Genomic DNA, 23,825 nt, shown 5'->3' with positions numbered 1-23,825 from the left:
GGATAAAATAAGGAAAGCGATAGTTTGTTTAAACAATTTTTAAATAGAAAAGTAAGGCCGAGAAAAAACTCAAATTCATATATATATATATATATATATATATATCGAGTGTAAAGGTTGATAATTGTAAATTATGAATCAGTTTCAAAAAGAAAAACAAACAAAATCAAATTGAGTGTATGTAGATTCTGTTTGTTTTTCCTTTTGAAACTTATTCGTAATTTACAATTATCAATCATTTTACTCAACATAATATAGCTCAAGGATACATATAGTTAGTTTAAGTATAAATAGATTCAAATAAACTTTGATATTTAGCTCCAGATCTAATTCCCTCTATAAAATAATATATATATATATATATATATATATATATATATATATATATATATATATATATATATATATATATATATATGTGTGTGTGTGTGTGTGTGTGTGTGTGTGTGTGTGTGTGTGTGTGTGTGTGTGTGTGTGTAAAACATATGTGTGTTATTTATTTGTTTTTGTTTCCGATACGTTTTAAATGAATTCAATTATTTATACGAAGTGCATTTTACCGAAATGCAAGTTGGGAATAATTTACTCTTTTACCAATTCGGTACCCCTAAATGGAGAGCTGCGCTGCATATATATTGTTTATATTTTAAAAACCATCTATCTATCTATCTTTCTATCTTTCTATCTATCTATCTATCTATCTATCTATCTATATATATATATATGTGTGTGTGTGTGTGTGTGTGTGTGTGAATATGTGTGTGGGTGAGTGTTTGTGTGTGTGTATTACAGAAAATACAGACAACATCGGTATCGTTTATTTAAAATTGAAACAAAAGGGGCCTACAACTAAACTTTAATCAACCTCTGTTGGTCGAACTTTGATTGGTCGAAATTGGTTCATATGAAAAAAGAAGAAGAAAGAAAATTAAAATAACATAGTATGCCAACTTACTTCCCTTCCCACGAGGTCGATTTTTTATGTGCGTTAAAATCCAGCTTTCCGAAAAGAGAAATTCTAGATCGAAAGACCCACAAAGAAATTTCCTCCGTATGCGAAGGATTACTCTTTCAGTGACGTAGGCCAGGAGTAGATACGACACAGCGATTCAATTAATCCAAAACAAAAAAAGTATACTTACGTCGTAGTTGGAGTTCATCATGTCGCCGTTGTTGCCTCCCATGGTAGGTGACATCATTCCAGAGTTGCCTCCCATGTTAGAGTTACCTCCCATGTTGGAAGCCATCATTCCGTTGTTACCAAACTGAAACGAAAGTATTGAAATAAACGGTTTTGTAAAAACAAAATAGATTTATTTTACAAGGCGAAACAGCCACTCGAGGTTAAAGGCTAATAAGTGTAAAATAGTCACTTAAACCACAGTTTGTGAAGATTGGATGGAGCGATTCAACAAGAACGTGTTCCATTGATGTTGTAGTCATCTAGGACGCAGGCCAGCGAGACAGAGTTCCACAGGCGGCCAGTACTAGGAAAGGAGCTTAGTCATGAAATTTTCGTTTAGATTTACGTAAGTGTGGGAGAAATTAAAAGAAATATACAAATTAGTTTACTTTTATTTAGTCGCTTGCATATCCGTGAAGTTTGCTTTAATAGTTTTTAAATACAAAAAGTAGGACCTGGCTTTCGGGCTACGATTAATATATATATATATATATATATATATATATATATATATATATATATATATATATATCTGTGTAATAAACTAATGCAAATCTGAAATATTAAGCATTTCCAAAATGACCAACTCACCCTGAAGCGTCCATTCTTCCAGTGGTAGTACCTCATGTAATCGTGCATGATTTCATAGAAGCAATCAGCAATGTAGTCACACCTCATCATGTCCATGCTGTTCTTGGGGTAGAAATCTAAGAAAGAGACACGGAGAATTTTATATTTAACAAGCAGATGTACCCGGCATTGTCCGGTATTAAATGCAACGTTAAATGTCCTTTGAACAAGTGAAGCATGTATGCCCTCCCCTGAGAGTGCACAGTGAACGAGGCGTAAAAAATCATTAAGTCTAGCATTTGCCCCCCCCTAATTTAGCCCCAAAAGACCCCAGTCAAATCCTGGTGAAAATGAAGAAACGTTGCAGTTTAAGGCCTTAACATACATAAGTTTGAGTTCTGCACAGTGCAAAAGAAAAGAAATGACTAAGCCCATCATTTGTGCCCCCCCGAAAATCAGTCGTGTTACTTTTTTTTTTACTCATATCATGTTTAATGTTTGTACAAAATTTAAAAAAATTCCAAGGCGTCGTTATTGAGAAAAGATAACCATTAGGCCAACTTTGCACGATCTTTTCAAACTTGTTTATCGTTACCATAAGGAAGCTGTCATATAAACGATCTGCGCATGCGCAGTCCTGAAACAATTGACAAATATGTATATAAATATATATATATATATATATATATATATATATATATATATATATATATATATGTATATATATATATATTTGTCCACTGTTAATATATATATATATATATATATATATATATATAATATAAAGCTGAGCGTCTGTGTGTGTGTGTGTGAATGTGTGTGTATGTGTGTGTGTGTGTGTGTGTGTGTGTGTGTGTATCTGGTCACGAATAGGCTCCTATATGGTTGACTATTTAAAAAAAATGATTACATATAATGATAGAAGATGTATCGAGGATCAGGAATGGGCATGTTTGATCTGGCAGAGCGGTGGTTCATAAAAATTGTGGGGTCAGCGTTCGCGCCTGGTCCACAAAGTATGGAAATAAAAAAAAAACGTTTACAAGGGTTTTTGATATAGATGTACTAAGAATACTTTGATAAGTATGTTTCAACTTAAATAGGGATAGTATATGTAAAATTGTAGGGTCTGCGTTCGCGCCTGTACTCCATGGAAATATGGCACAAACTTTAACAAAGCCTTTTCATATCTATCTGCGTAAGTATACTTTGATAATTATGTTTCAGTTTGAAGAAATATGGTATAATAAAATTATGGGGTGTTCGTTCGCTCCTGACCTCCATAGAATGGAAATATGCCACAAAGTTTAACAAGGTTTTTTAATATAGATCCACAGAATATTGTGATAAGTGTTTCAGTGTGAACAGGTATGCTATAATAAATTATGGGGTTTATCTATTTTATTTTTACTTTCATCATATTTTGCTTTGGTTTTGATACCCCCAAATTCGAAGCTATCTCTTTACAACCCTTCTTTTTTCATAAATCAGAGTCCATTTTCTGTAGGCTGTTTTTGAACCCAGTCACCGACGGGTACATTTGCTAGTATATATATATATATATATATATATATATATATATATATATATATATATATATATATATATATATATATAAATCGGATCACCCCCAAGTACAAATTTTCAATTTTGTCTCCTTTTCAGTCGTTTTTTTTTTCAGGATAGAAAACTGATAAAAATGTTTTCCAAATGTCTGAATACCCTATATACTAAATTTCAATTATGGAGATAAAAATGTTGAATTTATATGTTGAGAGTTGTGCTCATACACACATTCTCACTCTTATAGAAATACTAGCAAGCCGTCTGGTGTTGCCCGGTCGTAAAATATGCATACATATATTTTACTTAATACAGAAAATGATATGACAGGGGCGCGTTCGAATTGAACAATTATGTTTACAGCCTAATGAACCAAGATACTTGACCTTTTTTTTGTCAAACTTCAATTCAAGCCATTATATTAAATAATTTTATGAAATAAACAGTGGGTTCTCTACAGTGCAATGTAAACTACAATGAATTGTGGACTATTCACTGTGAGGAGTTATCTGAATTTTCTCGCATGCGATGGGTTGCTTTATTATAGCAGGCATTTAATCGGTTTGATAGAAAAATGGAAGAATTAACCGATTTCGATGATAATAGAATATGTGAGTTTGAAACCTCTCCTCAGTCAATCTCGGGTAACGTCGGGTCTCCCTGCTAGTAATTCATCTATAAATATAAAAGCGAAAATGTATGCATGTATGTATGTATATGTGTTCGCTTTTTCTGTATGTCTACAAAAGGTTTCTTTCAGAGAAGCGGTCGGTCGCTTCCCAACTTTTTAAAACATTTTGTATCACATATAAATCGTAATATCTCACAGTTAACAACGAAGCTCGCCTGTCTATTTAATTTGCTCGATTTCGGGAAGATAAATATTCAACATTTGTCGCTCGCCGCATGTGGGTTAGTCTTTTACCTATAACATCGTGGGAAAATAAAAATCCTTTACCTCATTAACTCATTAAAACAGGCACCTGCTAAATCCAAGTAATGAAATAAATTCAAACGTGTTCCCGTTAGCATCTCGCGGTGGGGCAATGGTTAACGTCTCACGTTTTCTTTTTTTACACTTTAATTTACAACTTTGCTTCAAGGGTTCGGGTTTGATCCTCATACTTTCTTTTTTACCCCCCCCCCCAACACCGCTAAACACCCGAGCAACGCCGGGTACCCCTCGCTAGTATATCTATAAAAGTGAAAATGTATGTGTATGTGTATGTGTGCACATTTCCCTACCAAACAACTCTGTAATTTTAGGTCTACAGACTCGAGATTTGACATAAGGTGTATTAAGCTTTGGATAAATATTTTTAATCAGTTTTCGGCCAGAAATTTGTCTGCCAAGTGGTCAAAGTTCAACGATTTGACCTTTGAAAAATCTGCCAAACTCATCCGGTCTCACTCAAAATTTTAAATGTAGGTTACTTGGACATGGATCAAACTTTTTAATTTAATATGAGACCCGAAAAATAAATGTTAAGGGGACAAAATTGGGGTCAAAGTTAAAAAAAAAAAAATAGACCTCTGCGGTCTCTACCAAATTACTCAGCCAATTTCTGGTCTAAACATTTGAAATTTTACATAAATAGTATTCAGAAATAAAGCAAGCTTTTTAATGAGTTTGGTTCGAAAATGTGGCTGCTAAGGGGTCAAAGTTCTAAAGATTTGACCTTTGCGATGTCTATCAAACTACTCGGCCAATTGTTGGTCAAAACATTTAAAATTTATACATAGCGGGTATTCAGACATGCGGCAAGCATTTTAATTAGTTTGGGGGCCATAATTTTGCTACCAAAAGGTCAAAGTGGAAAGAGTTGATCTTTGCAGATTCTATCAAATTTCTTCGCCAATTTTGAGTCTAAAGACTTGAATTTTTTTTTATGTAGGTAACTTAAACATAGGTAAAACTTTGTATTTTGATTTAAGATCAAAATAATAAATGTTAAGGGTCAGAGTTGGAGTCTAGGTTAAAAAAATGACCTCTGCGGTCTCTACGAAATTACTCAGACAAATTTTGGTGTAAACATTTGAAATCTATATATATAAAAGCGAAAATGTATGTATGTATGTATGTATGTATGTATGTATGGTCGCTTTTTCTGTGTGTCTACAAAAGGCTTTTTTTTCAGAGAAGCGGTCGCTAGCTTCACAACTTTTTAAAACTTTTTATATCACATATAAATCGTAATATCTCACAGTTAACAACGAAGCTCGCCTGTCTATTTAATTTGCTCGATTTCGGGAAGATAAATATTCAACATTTGTCGCTCGCCGAATGTGGGTTAGTCTTTTTCCTATAACATCTTGGGAAAATAAAAATCCCGCAGTCAAACTTGACCTCATTAACTCATTAAAACGGGCACCTGCCAAATCAAAGTAATTAAATAAATTCAAACGTGTTTCGGTTAGCATCTCGCGGCGGGGCAATGGTTAACGTCGCACGTTTTTTTTTATTTTTCACACTTTAATTTACAACTTTGCCTCCACGGTTCGGGTTCGATCCTCATACTTATTTTCTTTAACCCCACCCCCGGAGTTTCCACACACACCTCCAAACACCTGGGCAACGCCGGATACCCCTCGCTAGTCTTACATTAAGTGTATTCACACGTAGGGCAAGTTATGAACAGTACATAGGGCCCGAGCAAAGTTAACTAATAAAGTTTATTCTCCATAGCAATACTTACTGTGTTCGCGGGCCAGGTACCTGGCAATGGCCATTGTCTCGGGCATCCTGTTGCCACCATCCATCTCCAAGACGGGTACGCGCATGCAAGGCATATCTGAAAACAAACAAACAAAAATGCATTTTTAATTAATATATATTTTAGAAAAATTGAAAAAAAACAAACTTTTACGGTGTAACGCTTGTCTTTAAAAACGATTTTACTTATGAGTCAATTTTTTTTATTGCATTTTCATCCCAAACATGGCACTATGTGATTTTGATGCAGGGGGGGGCTACTATTAGGGACATAAATTTGCAGGGGTAGTATGCAGAGAGTTGAGCAGCAAAATGTCTGTTGGCATTACACTTGAAGAACTTCTGCATGTCAGTACATGCAGAAACCCGGAAAGGATTTCAAAGTCTAGCAGTTCTATGGATGTATTAGAGTAGAAGGCTTTCTTACATCTAGGGATTTTTATTGTGTAGGGGTGAGATTTTGCTGCTTGGTGGGTTTGCTGTTTGATGGATTTGCTGGTTGTATCAGGTTGGTGCAAAAATAATTACGTTTTCTGATCTTCAACTATATTTGTAAAAACGACATTATTTGTTCACCAACATAATATTTACGTCGACGGGATCGATGCAAGGGCTTGTAGTTCGTCTGAGTATCTATTAAATACTTGTAAAGTAGGCAAATGGATGCAACATTTCGTCTATGGGACGGAGGTTGAAGCCTAAAGCAAGTCTTGTTGTGTATGTATGAGTTAATAATATATTAACTAGCGAGACCTATGGAAATTCCACAAGGACTCACTCATATGTAATATTTTGATGTTGGCATTCTGTGGATGTTCAGCGTAAATGGACACGTTATGATAATATTGTAGCTCTTTTGTTAAAACTGCAAAAGTATTTATCTATGCTAGCAGGGACGCCTGGCTTAGCTCGGTCGTAAAGTACGCTTAAATATGATATTCTAATTCTTTCAGATTTCGTATATATTATTATAGAGTTAATGTTCTGTCAAGTTTTATATTTTATAAAGTTGCGATTTCCAAAAAAATAAAAAAAGTATACCCATAATTCTTGATACAATAATTTATAAAAAATGGTTTACAGAAGTGCCATCAGCTATAATCGAAACCGAAACCAAAACTTATGAAGAATTATTGATACAATAATTTATAAAAAATGATTAACAGAAGTGCCATCAGCTATAATCGAAACCCAAACCAAAATTTATGAGGAATTCTTGATACAATAATTTATAAAAAAATGGTTAACAGAAATGCCATCAGCTATAATCGAAACCGAAACAAAAACGTATGCAAAAGTTCTAGTGTAATGTGAACAAACATCTTGCTGCAAAACTCTTTAAATAATGTCCCAGATAGTAGCCTGTTATATCAAAGTGCCACTATGCTATGTTTGGGCCGAAAATGCACACACACACACACACACACACACACACACACACACACACACACACACACATATATATATATATATATATATATATATATATATATAAATATAGCTTAATGCGTAAGTGGAAAAAAGTTCAATTCCACAATTATATCTGGATAATGCCAAACTCAACAATTATCATTGGAGCTTATACAATGCACCATGCTACCTAGCACCTTCTCTACTCTTTTGATGAGAAGCATTAGGCTTCGAAATGCCTTGGAATAAAGAGTCGTTTATATCCCCCAAATTTTGATTGTATTCCATTATTCAATAAATGAACGAATCCATATCTACCAATATATAGTTCAGTGATTTCATTTCATACTCCTGTTGTTCTCTCTCTCTCTTTCCTTCTCTCTCTCTCTCTCTATATATATATATATATATATATATATATATATTATATATATAATACGTGATGCTACATATATAGTTATTAATAAATTAATTAATTTCTTACCATTCCTATATTTGTCCCATTCGTTGAACTCGAATCTCTTGTCCATGTATTTGACGCCGGCAGCGGCAAACATCATACGAAGGATCTCGGCACGGCCGCGGCCATTGAAGTAGTACAGTGTGTAGTTAGGCATCGTTGCTGCTGCAAAAACTTGGAAAGAAACGTTCTGCTTTGACTCTAAGTCTTGTTTGATTCCAAAGATTGTCAACACCGGTATATTTATAGTCTTTCTGGAACTACAGGTTAACAGACTTGTTAGAGTGATTGCGTATTAGCCAAGGACACCTGATGATTTTGCAGTGCATAACTTAATTATTTAGCAGTGCACATAAACATTTCAATTACGGAAACTTTTCATCGTGCAGAGAAAGTGTACAGGATTTTAAATGGCTCGAATGTATTCAATTACTGCGATGGTTTTGTCTTTAATTAAATAATTGACTTCCTGTCAGTTCGTCTGTTTGGTTGTTCAAAGCTAAATTAATTCGAAAAATATATAGAAAACTTGGCTCGTTAAAAGCATATCGTTGTGTGTTGTTTGTTTGTTTTTGTTTTACGGCACATTAACCCTTTTTAGGTTGTTTAATGCCGAATCTAGTGATTTTGAAGAACAATTTTTTAAGAGAGTATATTTGTTATGTATTTTTTATGTAGATTTCTATTTAATCCATAGTTGGGACCCTAACAGGTACTTCCACTCCGGGTCAGGATGGACCTAGGAGCAATGACAATTAAAGAGTGGCTTCACACTCCCCAAAGCCCGCAAGCTGGGGCTTCATCATCGGATATAGTTTAAGGTCATATCCAGGACCGAAATTATTTATAAATATTCTAAATTTTTAAAGTTACCTGATGATGGATCCGGACGGATCTGAAAGTGTCTAAATAAAAAAGCGATATCAATTAAATATATGTAGATCAGATTGATTCACAGAGAAATCTAATGTCCATTAAATATCGTAGTGTGTTGTAAAACCAGTTTTAAGACAATCAAATCCTCAAACAATACAACTGTGCAGCAGAATCTTTAACAATGAATTCAACAAAAATTAAAGATTCGAACCGACAAGCTGGACGTTCCAAGTTCGAACCCACTTCCTTCTACAAAAGCACTTTCACTTAAAGATGTTGGCAACCTTCACGTGCTTTCTACCGTAAGTATTTGATCTTTCTGAGAGAATTCTTAATAGAATTATATCGGGGAAAATAAAAGCTAACATATTATCATAAACTAGCACGGAGGCGGAACCCAGCTATGCTCGGGAGTAAAATACGCTTAAATATATTTTACTCTGTCCAGATTCGTATATATTATTATTATTATTATTATTATTATTGTGATTTCAAAAGTAAAAAAAAAAAGTTTTTATGTACCATCAGCTAGAATCGAACCAGAAACTGTAGCATTCGAAGCCGGTGACGTTAGCACTGTATCGACGTGACGTACATAAACCGATTAAAAAAAGAAATAAATAAACGAATATGAATGTACAAACTGTATAACAATTGAACTAATGTTTGACTCCTTTAAAAACAATTTCAACCAGGTCAAGACACATTAAAAAAACGGCCGGTAAAAATCCAACCATTTGAAAATTCTAGCGCCGCTCTGTGATTTTAGTTTATAGGAGATAGAGTTTGAAAATATGGAGACAGACAGACAGACAGACGGACAGACAGACAGACGGATAGACAAATAGACAGACATATAGTTTTTTTTTTCATTTTTCTTAAACTTTTTTATTCTAGGGGGTGGGACATCCAACCAGATGTCTGACATTTACCCGTATTTTAGTGAGTCCAACCAAGAGATCTTTTCAGGATTCTAGCCGTCCCTTTCAGTGCAATTGTTTGTATTTCACTTGCACTTGGTTCACCGGGTATGCTTGCTATGTACTTTTTAAAGTTCTTTTTCATAAGCCCAGTTACTCCTATGATGACTGGTATAATTGAAACGTCTTTTAATTTCCAATTCCGTTTCATATCATACATAAGTCTTTGATACTTTGTTATCTTTTCCCTCTCAACTCTGTTAAGCCCTGTATCATTGGGTACACTGGCCTCTATTACGGTCACTTTTTTGTTTGCTCTGTCCCAAATCACTATATCTGTTTTTTTTGTTTTTTTTACAAGTAATGCATCTTCCGAACGAACTGGAAAGCTTCCTACTCTAATAACGTGTTTTCTCGAAACGCCTGTCTTTAGAATTTTCTCCCTGCTCCAGGTTTATTCCGGCTTTACAAACATCCAGTAATAAAGTAGTCAGGTTCCTAATGTAATTTTGTGGGAACTTTTTTGAGATTTGCAAACCTATACATTTTTGGAAAGGTTTTTGTTTCAGGAATCAGAAAATCAATGTTTGCATTTGCCCAGATACTACGTACATGGCTTCCATATTGGATTTACAAAATGGCCGACATAAGATGTACGTTTAGTTAATACCTCGGCTTCTAAATAAGCTGGAACACTGTTTTAAACTGCTAAACCTACATTTTCAGGACCAATGAAAACAATGGTGGTGGTTATAAAATTTTCTCAGATGTGTATATTAAAAATGCCGATGTAATGTACGACTAAAAACCTTTCCAGAAATGTATAGGTCTGCAAATCTCCAAAAAGTTTCTATAAAAGTTAAAATTGTGCCATTAGGAACCTGGCTATTCAATTGGGTTCTTAACAGAAACATCCAGTAATAAGTATGTACCTATTTACTATGCCTCCCTACGGGACAGAGTTAGACACTAGGGTCGTTTTTTAACGTGGAGAAAAGGTACAAAAATAAAAATTGTCTCAGTCGTGAAGGATTTCTCCTTCACCGAAAGAGAACAAGAAATAGAAGTGCAGCATCTGAAGAACAGATGGTATTTATTTGCTCCCCTACCGAGCAAATTAGGCACAAGGCCGATTTTTACTGTGAGGAATGAAGGGAGGGGGAAGGGAAAAGGGGACCAGCTCCCGAGAGGTGGGAAATGGGAGCTGGTTAAGGGTCAGGCATGTGCGGTTGCCCCCACATCTGGTCTTTGCTAGTCATAGCTAGTCATAGCTTGCAGTATCTGCCGGAACAGATGGCATTTATTTGCTCCCCCACCAAGCAAATTAGGCACAAGGCCAATTTTTAATGTGAGGAGTGAAGGGAGGGGGAAGGGAAAAAGGGGACCAGCTCCCGAGAGGTGGGAAATGGGAGCTGGTTAAAGGTCAGGCATGTGCGGTTGCCCCCACATCTGGTCTTTGCTAGTCATAGCTTGCAGTATCTGCCGGAACAGATGGTATTTATTTGCTCCCCCACCAAGCAAATTAGGCACAAGGCCAATTTTTAATGTGAGGAATGAAGGGAAAAAGGGGACCAGCTTCCAAGAGGTGGGAAATGGGAGCTGGTTAAAGGTCAGGCATGTGGGGTTGCCCCCACATCTGGTCTTAGCTTGCAGTATCTGTCGGAACAGATGGTATTTATTTGCTCCCCCACCGAGCAAATTAGGCACAAGGCCAATTTTTAATGTGAGGAGTGAAGGGAAGGGGAAGGGAAAAAGGGGACCAGCTCCCGAGAGGTGTGAAATGGGAGCTGGTTAATGGTCAGGCATGTGGGGTTGCCCCCACATCTGGTCTTTGCTAGTCATAGCTTGCAGCATCTGCCGGAACAGATGGTGTTTATTTGCTCCCCCACTGAGCAAATTAGGCACAAGGCCGTTTTTAATGTGAGGTTAAAACCAGCTCCCCTAAAAGTAGGCAAAAAGGGGGCACTATGGTTACCAAAAATAATAATTGTCCCAGTATAGAGGGTTTCCCCTCCATTGACTGGTACAAATTATCTTAAGTGCAGCATCTGCCGGAACAGATGGTATTTATTTGCTCCCCCACCGAGCAAATTAGGCACAAGGCCGATTTTTAATGTGAGGAGTGAAGGGAGGGGGAAGAGAAAAAGGGGACCAGCTCCCGAGAGGTGGGAAATGGGAGCTGGTTAATGGTCAGGCATGTGGGGTTGCCCCCACATCTGGTCTTTGCTAGTCATAGCTTGCAGCATCTGTCGGAACAGATGGTATTTATTTGCTCCCCCACTGAGCAAATTAGGCACAAGGCCGTTTTTAATGTGAGGTAAAAACCAGCTCCCCTAAAGGGGTCACTCTGGTTACCAAAAATAATAATTGTCCCAGTATAGAGGGTTTCCCCTCCATTGACTGGTACAAATTATCTTAAGTGCAGCATCTGCCGGAACAGATGGTATTTATTTGCTCCCCCACTGAGCAAATTAGGCACAAGGCCGTTTTTAATGTGAGGTAAAAACCAGCTCCCCTAAAAGTAGGCAAAAAGGGGGCACTCTGGTTACCAAAAATAATAATTGTCCCAGTATAGAGGGTTTCCCCTCCATTGACTGGTACAAATTATCTTAAAGTGCAGTATCTGCCGGAACAGATGGTGTTTATTTGCTCCCTCACCGAGCAAATTAGGCACAAGGCCGATTTTTAATGTGAGGAGTGAAGGGAGGGGAAAGGGAAAAAGGGGACCAGCTCCCGAGAGGTGGGAAATGGGAGCTGGTTAATGGTCAGGCATGTGGGGTTGCCCCCACATCTGGTCTTTGCTAGTCATAGCTAGTCATAGCTTGCAGCATCTGCCGGAACAGATACTACACTGTGATCTTGTTTATATATTTTATTGAGAAAGAAAAAATTGAACATAAAAAACGTACAAAAAATTCAATTCAACAAAATTAGGCACAAGGCCCTACAAGAAATTGGGAGGGGGAGGGTACAGGGTCTTTTTGACTGCGTAACAGATGAGACTTTGAAGTCTTACTCTTGACTGGCAACATTTACCAAAATACCTCAATCACTCTGTGGATCCTAATCTAACTAATAACCCCTAACTACACTGTGATCTTGACCAAAAGGCCAAGGAAAAGAAGTTTTAGCTGTTTAAAAACAGGGAAACATTATAGACTGTTGACTTAGAATCACATTATCACGTTTGTCACATCGGTTCCCATTAGATCACCGAACTTAATCAACGATGAGCCTGATGGGTGACCATTTTTTTTTTTTTACACAGTGATCACCACTTATCAAGGCCCGGAAGCCACTCAGGGATAAGGGTTATTTGGGACTTCCATGTGTTGTTTGTGATCTCCACTTATCTCAGCATTGTTTCCAGTCGTCCTAGACTTCTCCCTGCCACTGGACTCAAACAATGCCGACTCAGGAAGGTGTGGTTGGAGATTGCGAAACCCTTGCCTCACAATTACACGCGCAGCTACCTCTACAGGGACCACTCTTCGTCTTTCGAGACTGAACGGAGGCATCGACTTAGAATGAGTGTTTTATGACGAAGTGATGGTTGAATATGGTTAAATTTGTGCTCATTTTTGCATTGAATACGCATCCATTTTAACCCTCATTAATCTCTAGCTATAGATTAAACGAATACGAAAATACTTCGTTCGCTGCAACGTATTATAACAAAAGGTCAATGCAAAATTGAAGCCACATAAGCTCAGTAGTATCCGAGTAAATGTAAGAGTAAATGTGGTATTGCGATGGCGGATTGCCAAAACTCTAAGAGTTAAAAGCAGAACAAAACACGAGAATCGAAAAGAAAAATGTATTTAAAAGAACATACAACTATGAACAAGCTTGGTTGCTACTCCACATCTAGACCAAGCATTAATACCCAGTCTTCCGGTATTTATAGTATACTAGCCTGCGTGCCCAGCGTTTCCCGGGTGTTTGGAGGTGTGTGTTGAGCCAAAAAAAATGGTAGTAGGTTGGCAGGCCTGGACCCGTATCGCGAAGGAGAAAAAGAACATGAAAAAAAAAGTGACGTCTGTACTCTTGCGCCCATCGCCGAATCGGAAGTGACGTAGGTTTGAATTAAGGCTAGTCAATTGAAAAGAGGGAATGACTTTCGAAAAATACGACCCTTCCTTATAGAAAAACGCCCAGTTGAGGGTGAACGAAAGTAATATATTTAGCCAATTTTTCGATAGTTGTCGTCCGAAGGGTCGAGCTTCACCACGATACTGACCTCGTGAAAATCTGTCACCTCTGTCAAAAGTTTTATACATACATACATACATACATACATACATACATACATACATTTAAACAAACAGGTGAGGTTTACATTATAGATATCAGGTTGACAATAAATTTCTTGCGGTTTTTCATTTTTAAATTCAAATAAAAACATCTCGACTCGAACAATAATTTATTGATCCAAATAAGTACAATCAGAATCAACACACTTTTGCCAACGCAAGACAAATGTATTTATGCCATTAACATAAAAATCTTGCGTTCTGGTGGCGATGAAGTAGCTGAAGACGTTTTTGATATCGCTTAGGTTTTTCAAGCATTTTCTCACGCAGAAAGTTTCGAGATGCTTGAAAAGTGGTAGTCGGTATGTGAGAGGTCTGAAGAGTATAGCAGATGAGGCAGAGTTTCGCAGCCCAATTCGTTCAATTTCTGCAGGGTCATTTTAGCAACGTGCGGTCAGGCATTGTCGTGAAGAAGAATCTTTTTTTTCTGTTGACTAATGTTGCCTGTTGAGATTTCTGGCTCATTTCATTCATTTGTTAACTGTACTTCCATGTCATAATGGTTTCGCTTGCATTCAAAAAGCTGTCATTGATGAAATCGGTCCCAGACCACCAAATAGCCTGCATGAACTTCTTTTGTTGCGCATCTAGCTTAGGGAAGTGTCGTGGAGCTTCGTCAGCGTGTAACCACTCAGTTGAGCGTCGCCGGTTGTCGTAAAGAAATCACTTTTAATCGCAAGTCACAACCCGCTCGAGAAACGGGTCGTTGTTGCGTAGAAAAAGGAAAGATTACACTTCATAACAGGGTTTCTTTTGGTAACCATTCAATTTGTGTGGTGCCCATTTATCATTTTTTTTTGTATTTCCAATCTCTATCAAGTGGTTGGAAATCGTCGTATACGTTACGTCTAATTCAGAAGCAAGTTCTCGAACAACTGTGTGTGCATTGACTTCGACTAAGGCGCGTTATTGGTAGTTGTCAACATCCGATGGCCAACAACTAAGTTGATCATCTTAAAGACTCGTCGTTGCCACTTTAATTCCGTATATGTTTTGTCGGTTTTCTCATGGGATGATCATCTTTAGTTAACTATTACGTGTCATTATATTCATGCAGATAGTCTACATGATTTATACTTGCGTAATATTTTCGTAAAAAGTTTATAGTAAACACTAACCTCTTTCTATATATATTTATGTATGCGTAGATATATATATATATTTAACAAATTTAACATATAAAACTACTTTGTCATTTTTTGGTCTACAGACATGAAACTTCATATTTAGGGTATTCGAACCAATGCAACACTTTATATTTGGTTTTAACCGGGGAACATCGGTGTACATGTGTAATAATTAAATAAAAATGAAATTTGCCAGGTGTAAGTCAAACGACGGTATTACAAATATGCATGCGTAACGTAATAGCTATTCGTTCCTGTTTTAATGTTTAGCCTCGCAGCGAGCATGTCTTCATAGTACAGTCATTAACGTCAAGGGAAAAAGTAAATCATAAGCTAAACGTTTTTGTTTCGCTTCTCGGTGGGGGCACACGAGTCATTTTTTATAAACTTTTAAAATTCGCACTGTATATTGGCTCCAATATAATAAATACAAAATCTGCATTAATCAAAATATCATATTTAAGCGTATTTTATGACCGGGCAATGCCGGGTGGCCTGTTGTTTATTTTGAAAAATGATCCCTATTTATCCGATATAGACTATGGATAGTTACCTGCTATTAAAATCAAAGAAATAAAGAGAAATTGCGTAAGAAAACTTATCGGAAATTGTGGGCGTCAATAAAACTCAGAAGCCCACAGTGTTAATGCCGGTGTCCCTCAGGGGTCCATCCTGGGCCCAACTCTTTTCCTGATCTACATTAATGATCTTCCAAATCACATCCTTACATCATTTGTAGACATTTATGCTGACGACACTACCATTTATGGTAGCACATCTAAGATAGTAAACGACCAAGTTCTCTCCAATTCTCTCTCCTCTGATCTTGAGCATGTAGTGCAATGGGGAAAGGAGTGGCTGGTTACTTTAAATGCATCTAAAACCAAGCTTCTCTCTTTACATCATCAACATTCTGATCCCCATCTGGCATCAATTGAAATGAATGGCTCTCGTCTTCAGGAGGCCTCAAGTTTTGACAAGCATCTGGGCTTGACCATTACTCCTGATCTTAAATGGAACACGTACATGAAATCTGTTGCCAAAGCCGCTGGAAAAATGGTGGGATCTTTCTATCGATCCAGTAGATATCTCACTGCTGATGCAATTCCCTATCTATATAAGAGCCAGGTACGTCCAAGGATGGAATACTGTTGCCACATCTGGGCAGGAGCTGCTAGAAAGGACTTGTCTTGCCTTGATAGAGTTCAAAATAGACTTCGTAGCCTCGTAGGAGATGTCCTTTTCTCTTCCTTGCAACCTCTATCTCACAGAAGAGATGTTGCGAGTTTGTCTCTGATGTATCGTTATTTTCATGGAAAGTGTTCGACTGAGTTTCAATCTATGGTCCCCCCTCGCCAAACTTTCACAAGAAACACGCGTCTAGCTGTAAACACTATCAATAATTCCCCCCACTCTTTATCTGTGCCTAAACCTAAACGTAGATTCCATGAACAAAGCTTTTTTTATTAGAACTGCACGCCTGTTGAATTGTCTTCCGTTTTCCTGCTTTCCGGCTGACTACAATATGGTTGTCTTCAAGTCTAACGTAAATAAGTTCTTGATGAGCCGTTCCATATAAGCTATCAAATTTACCAAATTTTCATTTCTATTGTACACTCTTTAACCCTTATCCTTGAGTGGCCTCTTGGCCTTGATAATATGGTGATGCCTATGTAAAAAAAAATAAAATAAAATAACAGCAAAAACTTGCAGATTTAAACGTTACAGTGGCAAAATTGAGCAGTATCGGAAGAACAGACTGTTCGTCAATAACTAGAAACTTATTTTTTAATCAATAAGACGGAAATGAAAGAGGGAAGACGTTGTACCTGATTCTGATCAACTTCGTCTATTCTAGAAAGACATTTGCGAAAAGGAAGTAAAACATCAACGTGATGAAGAATGGGTCAAATATATTGGAAGAGCGTTTTCCTCTGGAATTGAGCGACGAATTAACAGAACAGTCACTGTTGAGATTCTGAAGGTGAAGGTCAGAAAGCTCTACAATTCGGAAAGCCCTTTGACCTGACGGAGACGAATGAGACTGGTTATATAACCTTCCAGCTCTTCACTCACTTCCCGCAACAATATTAAACGACTGTTTGGTAACAGTTATCTTCCATGAGTCGCACCATGAAAGATAAGAGAAAAGCAGGGGAAGTGACACGTTATGTGGAAACGTTTCATCAGCATATTGTTTGAAACTATCTATGATCATTTGGACTTAAACAATTTGCTGCCTAAAGAACAGTATCTAAAAAAGATCGCATTACATTAAAGGCCGCCTTCGTATCGGTAAAAAAAGTCATAAAAAACTGTAAACGAAGATCTAGCCACCTTGTTCCTATTTACAATGCCTCCCCACGAGACATAGTTAGACACCAGGGTCGTTTTTTAATGTGGACAAAAGGAACAAAAATAAAAATTGTCTCAGTCGTGAAGGACTTCTCCTCTACTGACGGAGAACAAGAAATTTAAGTGCAGCATCTGAAGAACAGATACTACACTGTGATGTATTTATTTGCTCCTCCACTGAGCAAATTAGGCACAAGGCCGATTTTTAAAGTGAGGAGTGAAGGGGAAATGGGGACCAACTCCCCGGGGAGTAGGGGAGCTGGATAGTGACAATTTGTATGAAGGGTGCCCCGACATTGACCAAGGTCTTATATGTGGGGTTTGCCCCACATATGGTCTTTGCTTGCAGTATCTGTCGGAACAGATGGTATTTATTTGCTCTCCCACCGAGCAAATTAGGCACAAGGCCTATTTTTAATGTGAGGAGTGAAGGGGAAATGGGACCAACTCCCTGGGGAGTAGGGGAGCTGGATAGTGACAATTGGTATGAAGGGTTTCCCCTACATTGACCAAGGTCTTATATATGGGGTCGCCCCCACATATGGTCTTTGCTTGCAGTATCTGCCGGAACAGATGCTACACTTTGATCTTGATCCGAAACTCATGAAAAAACTGTTCTTTCATCGATGAGGCCAGAGCAACCCTGGATAGACCAGATGGGTGAGGCAAAGTTTGGAGTCCTCTTGGATTCCCTACCTCACGTGTAAAATCTGCAGAACAGATACTACACTTTGGGGTATTTATTTGCTCCCTCACTGTGCAAATTAGGCACAAGGCCGATTTTTAAAGTGAGGAGTGAAGGGGAAATGGGGACCAACTCCCCGGGGAGTAGGGGAGTTGGATAGTGACAATTTGTATGAAGGGTTGCCCCTACATTGACCAAGGTCTTATATGTGGGGTTTCCCCCACATATGGTCGTTGCTAGCAGTATCTTCCGGAACTACACTTTGATCTTGCCCCGCCCTTGTTATATGCAGTGTAGATTATAAGGATACATTTGACATGGTACTTCTTGACAAGTAATTCAAATGCATGGACGGGACATTCGAGCATCTATAAAGAACAGCATAAAGAATTGGAAAACCAATTTAACTTTGCATTAAGCAAAATGAAAATTAATAGAGGGATTTTCCTCTCTGATTTTTGTCATCAGCTTCATCCCGTTGATACTTCTTTATGTAATGTGAAGGCAGAATATTTACATAGGAAAAGAACTTTCTACAATTAACCATGGATGCCTTTTAAGTTTTACTAGCGAGGGGTACCCGGCGTTGCCCGGGTGTTTGGAGGTGTGTGTGTGGGGGGGGGGGTTAAAAAAGTAAGTATGAGGATCGAACCCGAACCGTTGAGGCAAAGTTGTAAATTAAAGTGTGAAAAAAAAGTGAGACGTTAACCATTGCCCCACCGCGAGATGCTAACGGAAACACGTTTGAATTTATTTAACTACTTGGATTTGTCAGGTGCGCGTTTTAATGAATTAATGAGGTAAAGTTTGACTGCGGGATAGTATGTCATTTACTGCTGAACGCCTTTTTCGTCGCCCCCCCCCAAGATCTTATAGGAAAAAGACTAACCCACATGCGGCTAACGACAAATATTGAATATTTATCTTCCCGAAATCGAGCAAATTAAATAGACAGGCTAGCTTTATTGTTAACTGTGAGATATTACGATTTTTATGTGATATAAAAAGTTTTAAAAAGTGTTGAACCGACCGAACGCTTCTCTGAAAGAAGCCTTTTGTAGACACACAGAAAAAGCGAACACACATACAAACATTTTCACTTTTATATTTATAGATGATGGAATTGTAATACAGTCTACATAATGTGTTCATATATTTACGAGTGTATACGAATATGTCTATTTTTCTGTTTGACGTATGATGCATTTGATTATCGCTAAGATGTCAAATGTACACATAGGGTAAAGCAAAGTGTCTGACACATTTGTAGGTTTAATAAAAGGCAAATAAAATAAAAACAAAAAAAAAACAGTTTTTATTTTCGAAAAATACATACAACGACATTTTTTCACATAATGCCATGTTTTTTTTAATAAACACATTACCTGAAAGTATTTTTTTAAAAACTTTTCGGCCTAAGGTTCACAGGGAACATGAATTGGAACAAATACAATGTAGAACATTCCCAAGGCTGCTGCGAAGAAGGTGCGCTTTATCTTTCGTGCTAGAAAGCTACACCTGAAAGTATCATGTACCTCTATAAGGACAGAGTTCAAAAGAGAGCCCACAACCTGATAGGTCCTGAACTGTTATCTAAGCTTCAGCCTCTGTCCCATCGACGAAATACTGCATTCCGCCGCCTGTTCTACAAATATTTTAATAGTAAATGCTCTGACGAATTACAAGCACTTGTACCCCCTCGACGTGGGCTCTCTCTACCCTGCTAGAAAACTACTTACGCCTGAAAGTATCCTGTACCTCTATAAGGCTACCATTCGCCCATGTATGGAGTATTGTTGTCATATTTGAGCTGGTGCATCTGCTGCTTGTTTCTCGCTCCTGGACAGGGTTCAAAAGAGAGTCGTCAACCTGATAGGTCCTGAACTGTCATCTAAGCTTCAGCCTCTGTTCCATCGATAAAATGTTGCATCTCGCTGCCTGTTCTACAAGTACTTTAATGGTGAATGCTCTGACAAACTATAAAAACTTGTACCCCCTCGACGTGAATACCCCCGACAAACTTGACAAGCAGCTAAATCCCACCCCTTCACAGTAGAGATCGGTAAGTGTAAGCAAGCCTTCTACTCTAATATTTTTTCCCCCAGAACTGCTAGACTGTGGAACTCCCTTCCGGGATTCTGTTTTCCCTACTATACTGACATGTAGAAGTTCAAGTGTAATGTGAACAGACATCTTGATGCTCAACTCCCTACATAGTATCCCCGCAACTTATATTCCCGATAGTAGCCCTTTACTTCAAAGTGGCACTTTGCCTTGTTTGGGGGGAAATGAAAGGTGAGGTAAAAATTGAATAAAAAATGGTTTTGTTTCTTTATAATGCAATTGTTTTTCGTTTCCTTTTCAGTTGTTGACATGAATTGGACTTGTGAACATCACGATTTCATTGTGGAAACGTTTATCAAAACAGACGAATCTGTAACCGCAATACAACGAGCGTTCCTTTTGCACTTCAATCTTGGTAGACATAATCCAGTACCAGCTCGAAACACCATCTTGTTATGGGTTACCAATTTCAGAGCTACTGGATCTGCATTGAAAGGAAAATCAACCGCCGAGTTATAGACAACTTTTGTGGACGCCTTCGATAGTGTGTAGACAATAACGGATCCTATGTGACTGATTTAATTTTTTGAAAACCTTATGAGGCAGAATGGCATTATATGTACTTTTCGAAAATAACATTTTTTGTTTCTTTACTTTATTTGCTTTTTTTTTTTTCTTTTTTTTTTTTTGCCCGACTCTGTATATTTGAAGTGTATACGTAATCGCCTAGTGATGAGTGTATAAACAGGATATAACATCTATAATATAAATCTCCCCTGTCTGTTCAAATGTCTGTCTGTCTGTCTGCTGTATGTATGTATGTATGTATGTATGTGTGCGTTAGGGTGGAGAGGGCTCCCGTAAGTCGTGGCAAAGGCAAGCTTTCTAGGGGAAGCAAATCTCTAATTTATAAAAAAAACATAAAGCGGGAGACCAGTACCCGTATTAAGCTGGTTTGCAGTTTAACTGGTTGCTGGCTATCTTGCGCTTGCTTGTTGCTGGATCTCAGCATTTTGAACCGAGAGAGAGAGAGAGAGAGAGAGAGAGAGAGAGAGAGAGAGAGAAAGAGAGAGAGAGACTTAGCTGTCGTACAAAGCTAAGACTCTGTACAATGTATAGATACTCTCTCACGCATTTGTCTATTAAAATGGTCCTGTGGCGATGGAAGGAATTTTTGGGCTCGTGTCTGAGGGAGTGGCACTCGTCTGACAAGACATTGCAATCATCACGTATGTATGGATGGATATCCACCTAAACTTTTCGACAGAGGCCATGGATTTTATTATTTAATATCGAAAAATTAGCGAAAAACATTAATTCCGTCACCTTAAACTGGGCAGTTTTCTACAAGGAAGGGTCGATATTTTGCAAGCCATTTTTGCAAGTTATCGTATCGGTTAGATTGCTTTATTTTAACGTTCCGAACTTCCGGTCGCGTTATAGAGTAGGGATAAGACGTCAGATTTGTCAGATTTTCTTTCACTTTCTTTTCCGTCTTCGCGTCACGGGTTCGAGCCTGCCTACTACCATTTTTTTTTTTGCTCAACACACACTTCCAAACACCCGGGAAACGCCGGGCACCGAGGCTAGTATATGATAAAAATCTCACCTGTCTGTTTAAATGTATGAATGTAAGTAAGTAAGTATGTATATATGCATGTATGTATCTCTACATAAAACTTTCAACAGAGGCGACGGATTTTTACGAGATCTATACTATTTTGAAGCTCACCGTCTCAGACAACAAACATCGAAAGATTGGCTAAAAACATTAATTCCTTCACCCTCAACTAGGAACTTTTCTACAAGGAGCCGTCGTTTTTTTTTCGAAAGTCATCCCCTCTTGCAATGTCTGACCCCGTCGAAGTCGCAATGGTCGTGATCGTCTCTCTCTCAGAGAGCTCTCTACAGGATTCTTCCGCGCCGCAGGTTTCGTTTACCGGGTTGATATGCCGGTTTCCTCTAAAATTTATTAGCTTCTCATGCAGGCCAAAAGAAGACAAACTCAGATACCTCTATTCTACTCAAATTAATTCAAACGAAATTTACAAGGTGTGTTCAAATATGTACAAGTTCGATTTCATACATAAACACTTTTGAAACTCAATTAGATTTAGTCTCTCGGTAGTGACGGACGGCAGCGTGATAGGAGTGTTGCGACGATTTCTCGGTCTGATTACGTCTCGCTCTAACTTGGCTCCAACTCTACTCTGAGATTTTTGGCGCGAGCCTTCGCTTATACAGGGTGTCCACAAAGCCTGGCTACATTATGTAGCCAGACTTTGTGAACACCATGTAGATTATGCAGCCAGACTTTGTGGGCACCGTGTAGATTATGTAGCCAGATTTTGTGGGAACCATGTAGATTATGCATCCAGACTTTGTGGGCACCGTGTAACATATGCATCCAGACTTTGTGGACATCGTGTAGATTATGCATCCAGATTTTGTGGGCACCGTGTAGATTATGCAGCCAGACTTTGTGGACATCTTGTAGATTATGCAGCCAGACTTTGCGGGCACCCTGTATTTCGAGGGAAGGGTCGGTTGGGGGTAAGTGCCGAACCAATCACCGATCAGCATATAATGTCAGGGGTTGTCCCGTTTCCTTACACGGCCCAAAAATCTGTCCACACGATTAGAGAGTCCAACACTTTGACCGTTCGGTCTGGCCTTGTTCTCAGAAACCAGACGCCCTTGAGTTGGGTTTCGCCAAGAACGAACTTTATATTTCGTTCTAGTTTTCAAAATGACATCACTTGTCATTTTTCCCCCAAATTAAAAAGTATATGTCTGTTTTAGCAAGGTTGCCCGCCGCTGCCCGGCCACCCAATAATGCTTAACAGTTAATACCAGCATAGCTGCCCGGCTTTACTCAGTGTTTCGGAGATCTCAATCTCCTCCAAATGGGGAGCTCTACCGCTCCCAGAGGCGGTCAGGCCACATTCTTTTCGACTGACTAGATTTAATTTAAACCTTCGCCACTTCCGGTTTGGCGATGAACGCATCGGCAAAGACGTCACGTTTTTTATTCATGGTCTTTTCCCTTTTCGCGGTACGGGTTCGAGCCTGCCTGCCTACTACCATTTTTTTTTTGCTCAACACACACTTCCAAACCCACAGGCAACGCCGGACACCCAGTACAGACCAATAAGTGTCCTGTGTGTCATGAGTAAGTTGCTGGAATCCACAATAAATAGAGAAGTAGTCAACCAGCTCAGCAGAAATAACCTTCGACACGCAATATGGTTGCCGTTCTGCTAGATCTACAGCAGATGTGCTAACGGTTATATCTCATAGGATTAGCGAATCTCTCGACAAAGGCTTCATTTCTAGGGCAATTGCTCTTGATATATGAAAGGCCTTCGATAAGGTTTGGCATAAAGGCCTACTACACAAGATTTCCAGCTACGGTATAACTGGAAATGTTTTCTCTATCATTAAATTATTTTTCTCTGATAGGCTCAAAAGAGTAGTGGTTGATGGGTAGAAATTAGAGGCCCACAGTATTAATGCTGGAGTCCCTCAGTGGGCCATACTGGGCCCAACTCTCTTCCTGATCTACATCAATGATCTCCTAAAACAC

General features: G+C 38.3%; 2 protein-coding genes across 2 annotated transcripts in view; one reads left to right on the top strand and one right to left on the bottom strand.

The window, feature by feature from the left end:
* The window catches only part of LOC145265706 (S-crystallin SL20-1-like), a 16,585-nt gene extending 8,307 nt beyond the window's left edge, over nucleotides 1-8,278 (bottom strand). Inside the window, exons 1-4 of the mRNA XM_080121763.1 lie at nucleotides 7,924-8,278; nucleotides 6,013-6,108; nucleotides 1,775-1,890; nucleotides 1,143-1,265 (exon numbers count right to left, since the gene is read on the bottom strand). Of these exons, the coding sequence (XP_079977889.1) occupies nucleotides 1,143-1,265; nucleotides 1,775-1,890; nucleotides 6,013-6,108; nucleotides 7,924-8,056 (468 nt within the window). The 5' untranslated portion in view covers nucleotides 8,057-8,278. The remainder of the gene's footprint in view (nucleotides 1-1,142; nucleotides 1,266-1,774; nucleotides 1,891-6,012; nucleotides 6,109-7,923) is intronic.
* Nucleotides 1-23,825, top strand: part of LOC145265707 (S-crystallin SL20-1-like) — a 296,744-nt gene that overhangs the window by 4,119 nt on the left and 268,800 nt on the right. The window lies entirely within an intron of this gene.

This window comes from Euprymna scolopes, chromosome 40 (assembly GCF_053919585.1).
Source record: "Euprymna scolopes isolate OS-2025 chromosome 40, ASM5391958v1, whole genome shotgun sequence".
Classification (NCBI taxonomy): Eukaryota; Metazoa; Mollusca; class Cephalopoda; order Sepiida; family Sepiolidae; genus Euprymna; species Euprymna scolopes.
Note: the sequence above shows the minus strand (reverse complement) of the source record. Positions and strands in the feature narration are given on the sequence as shown.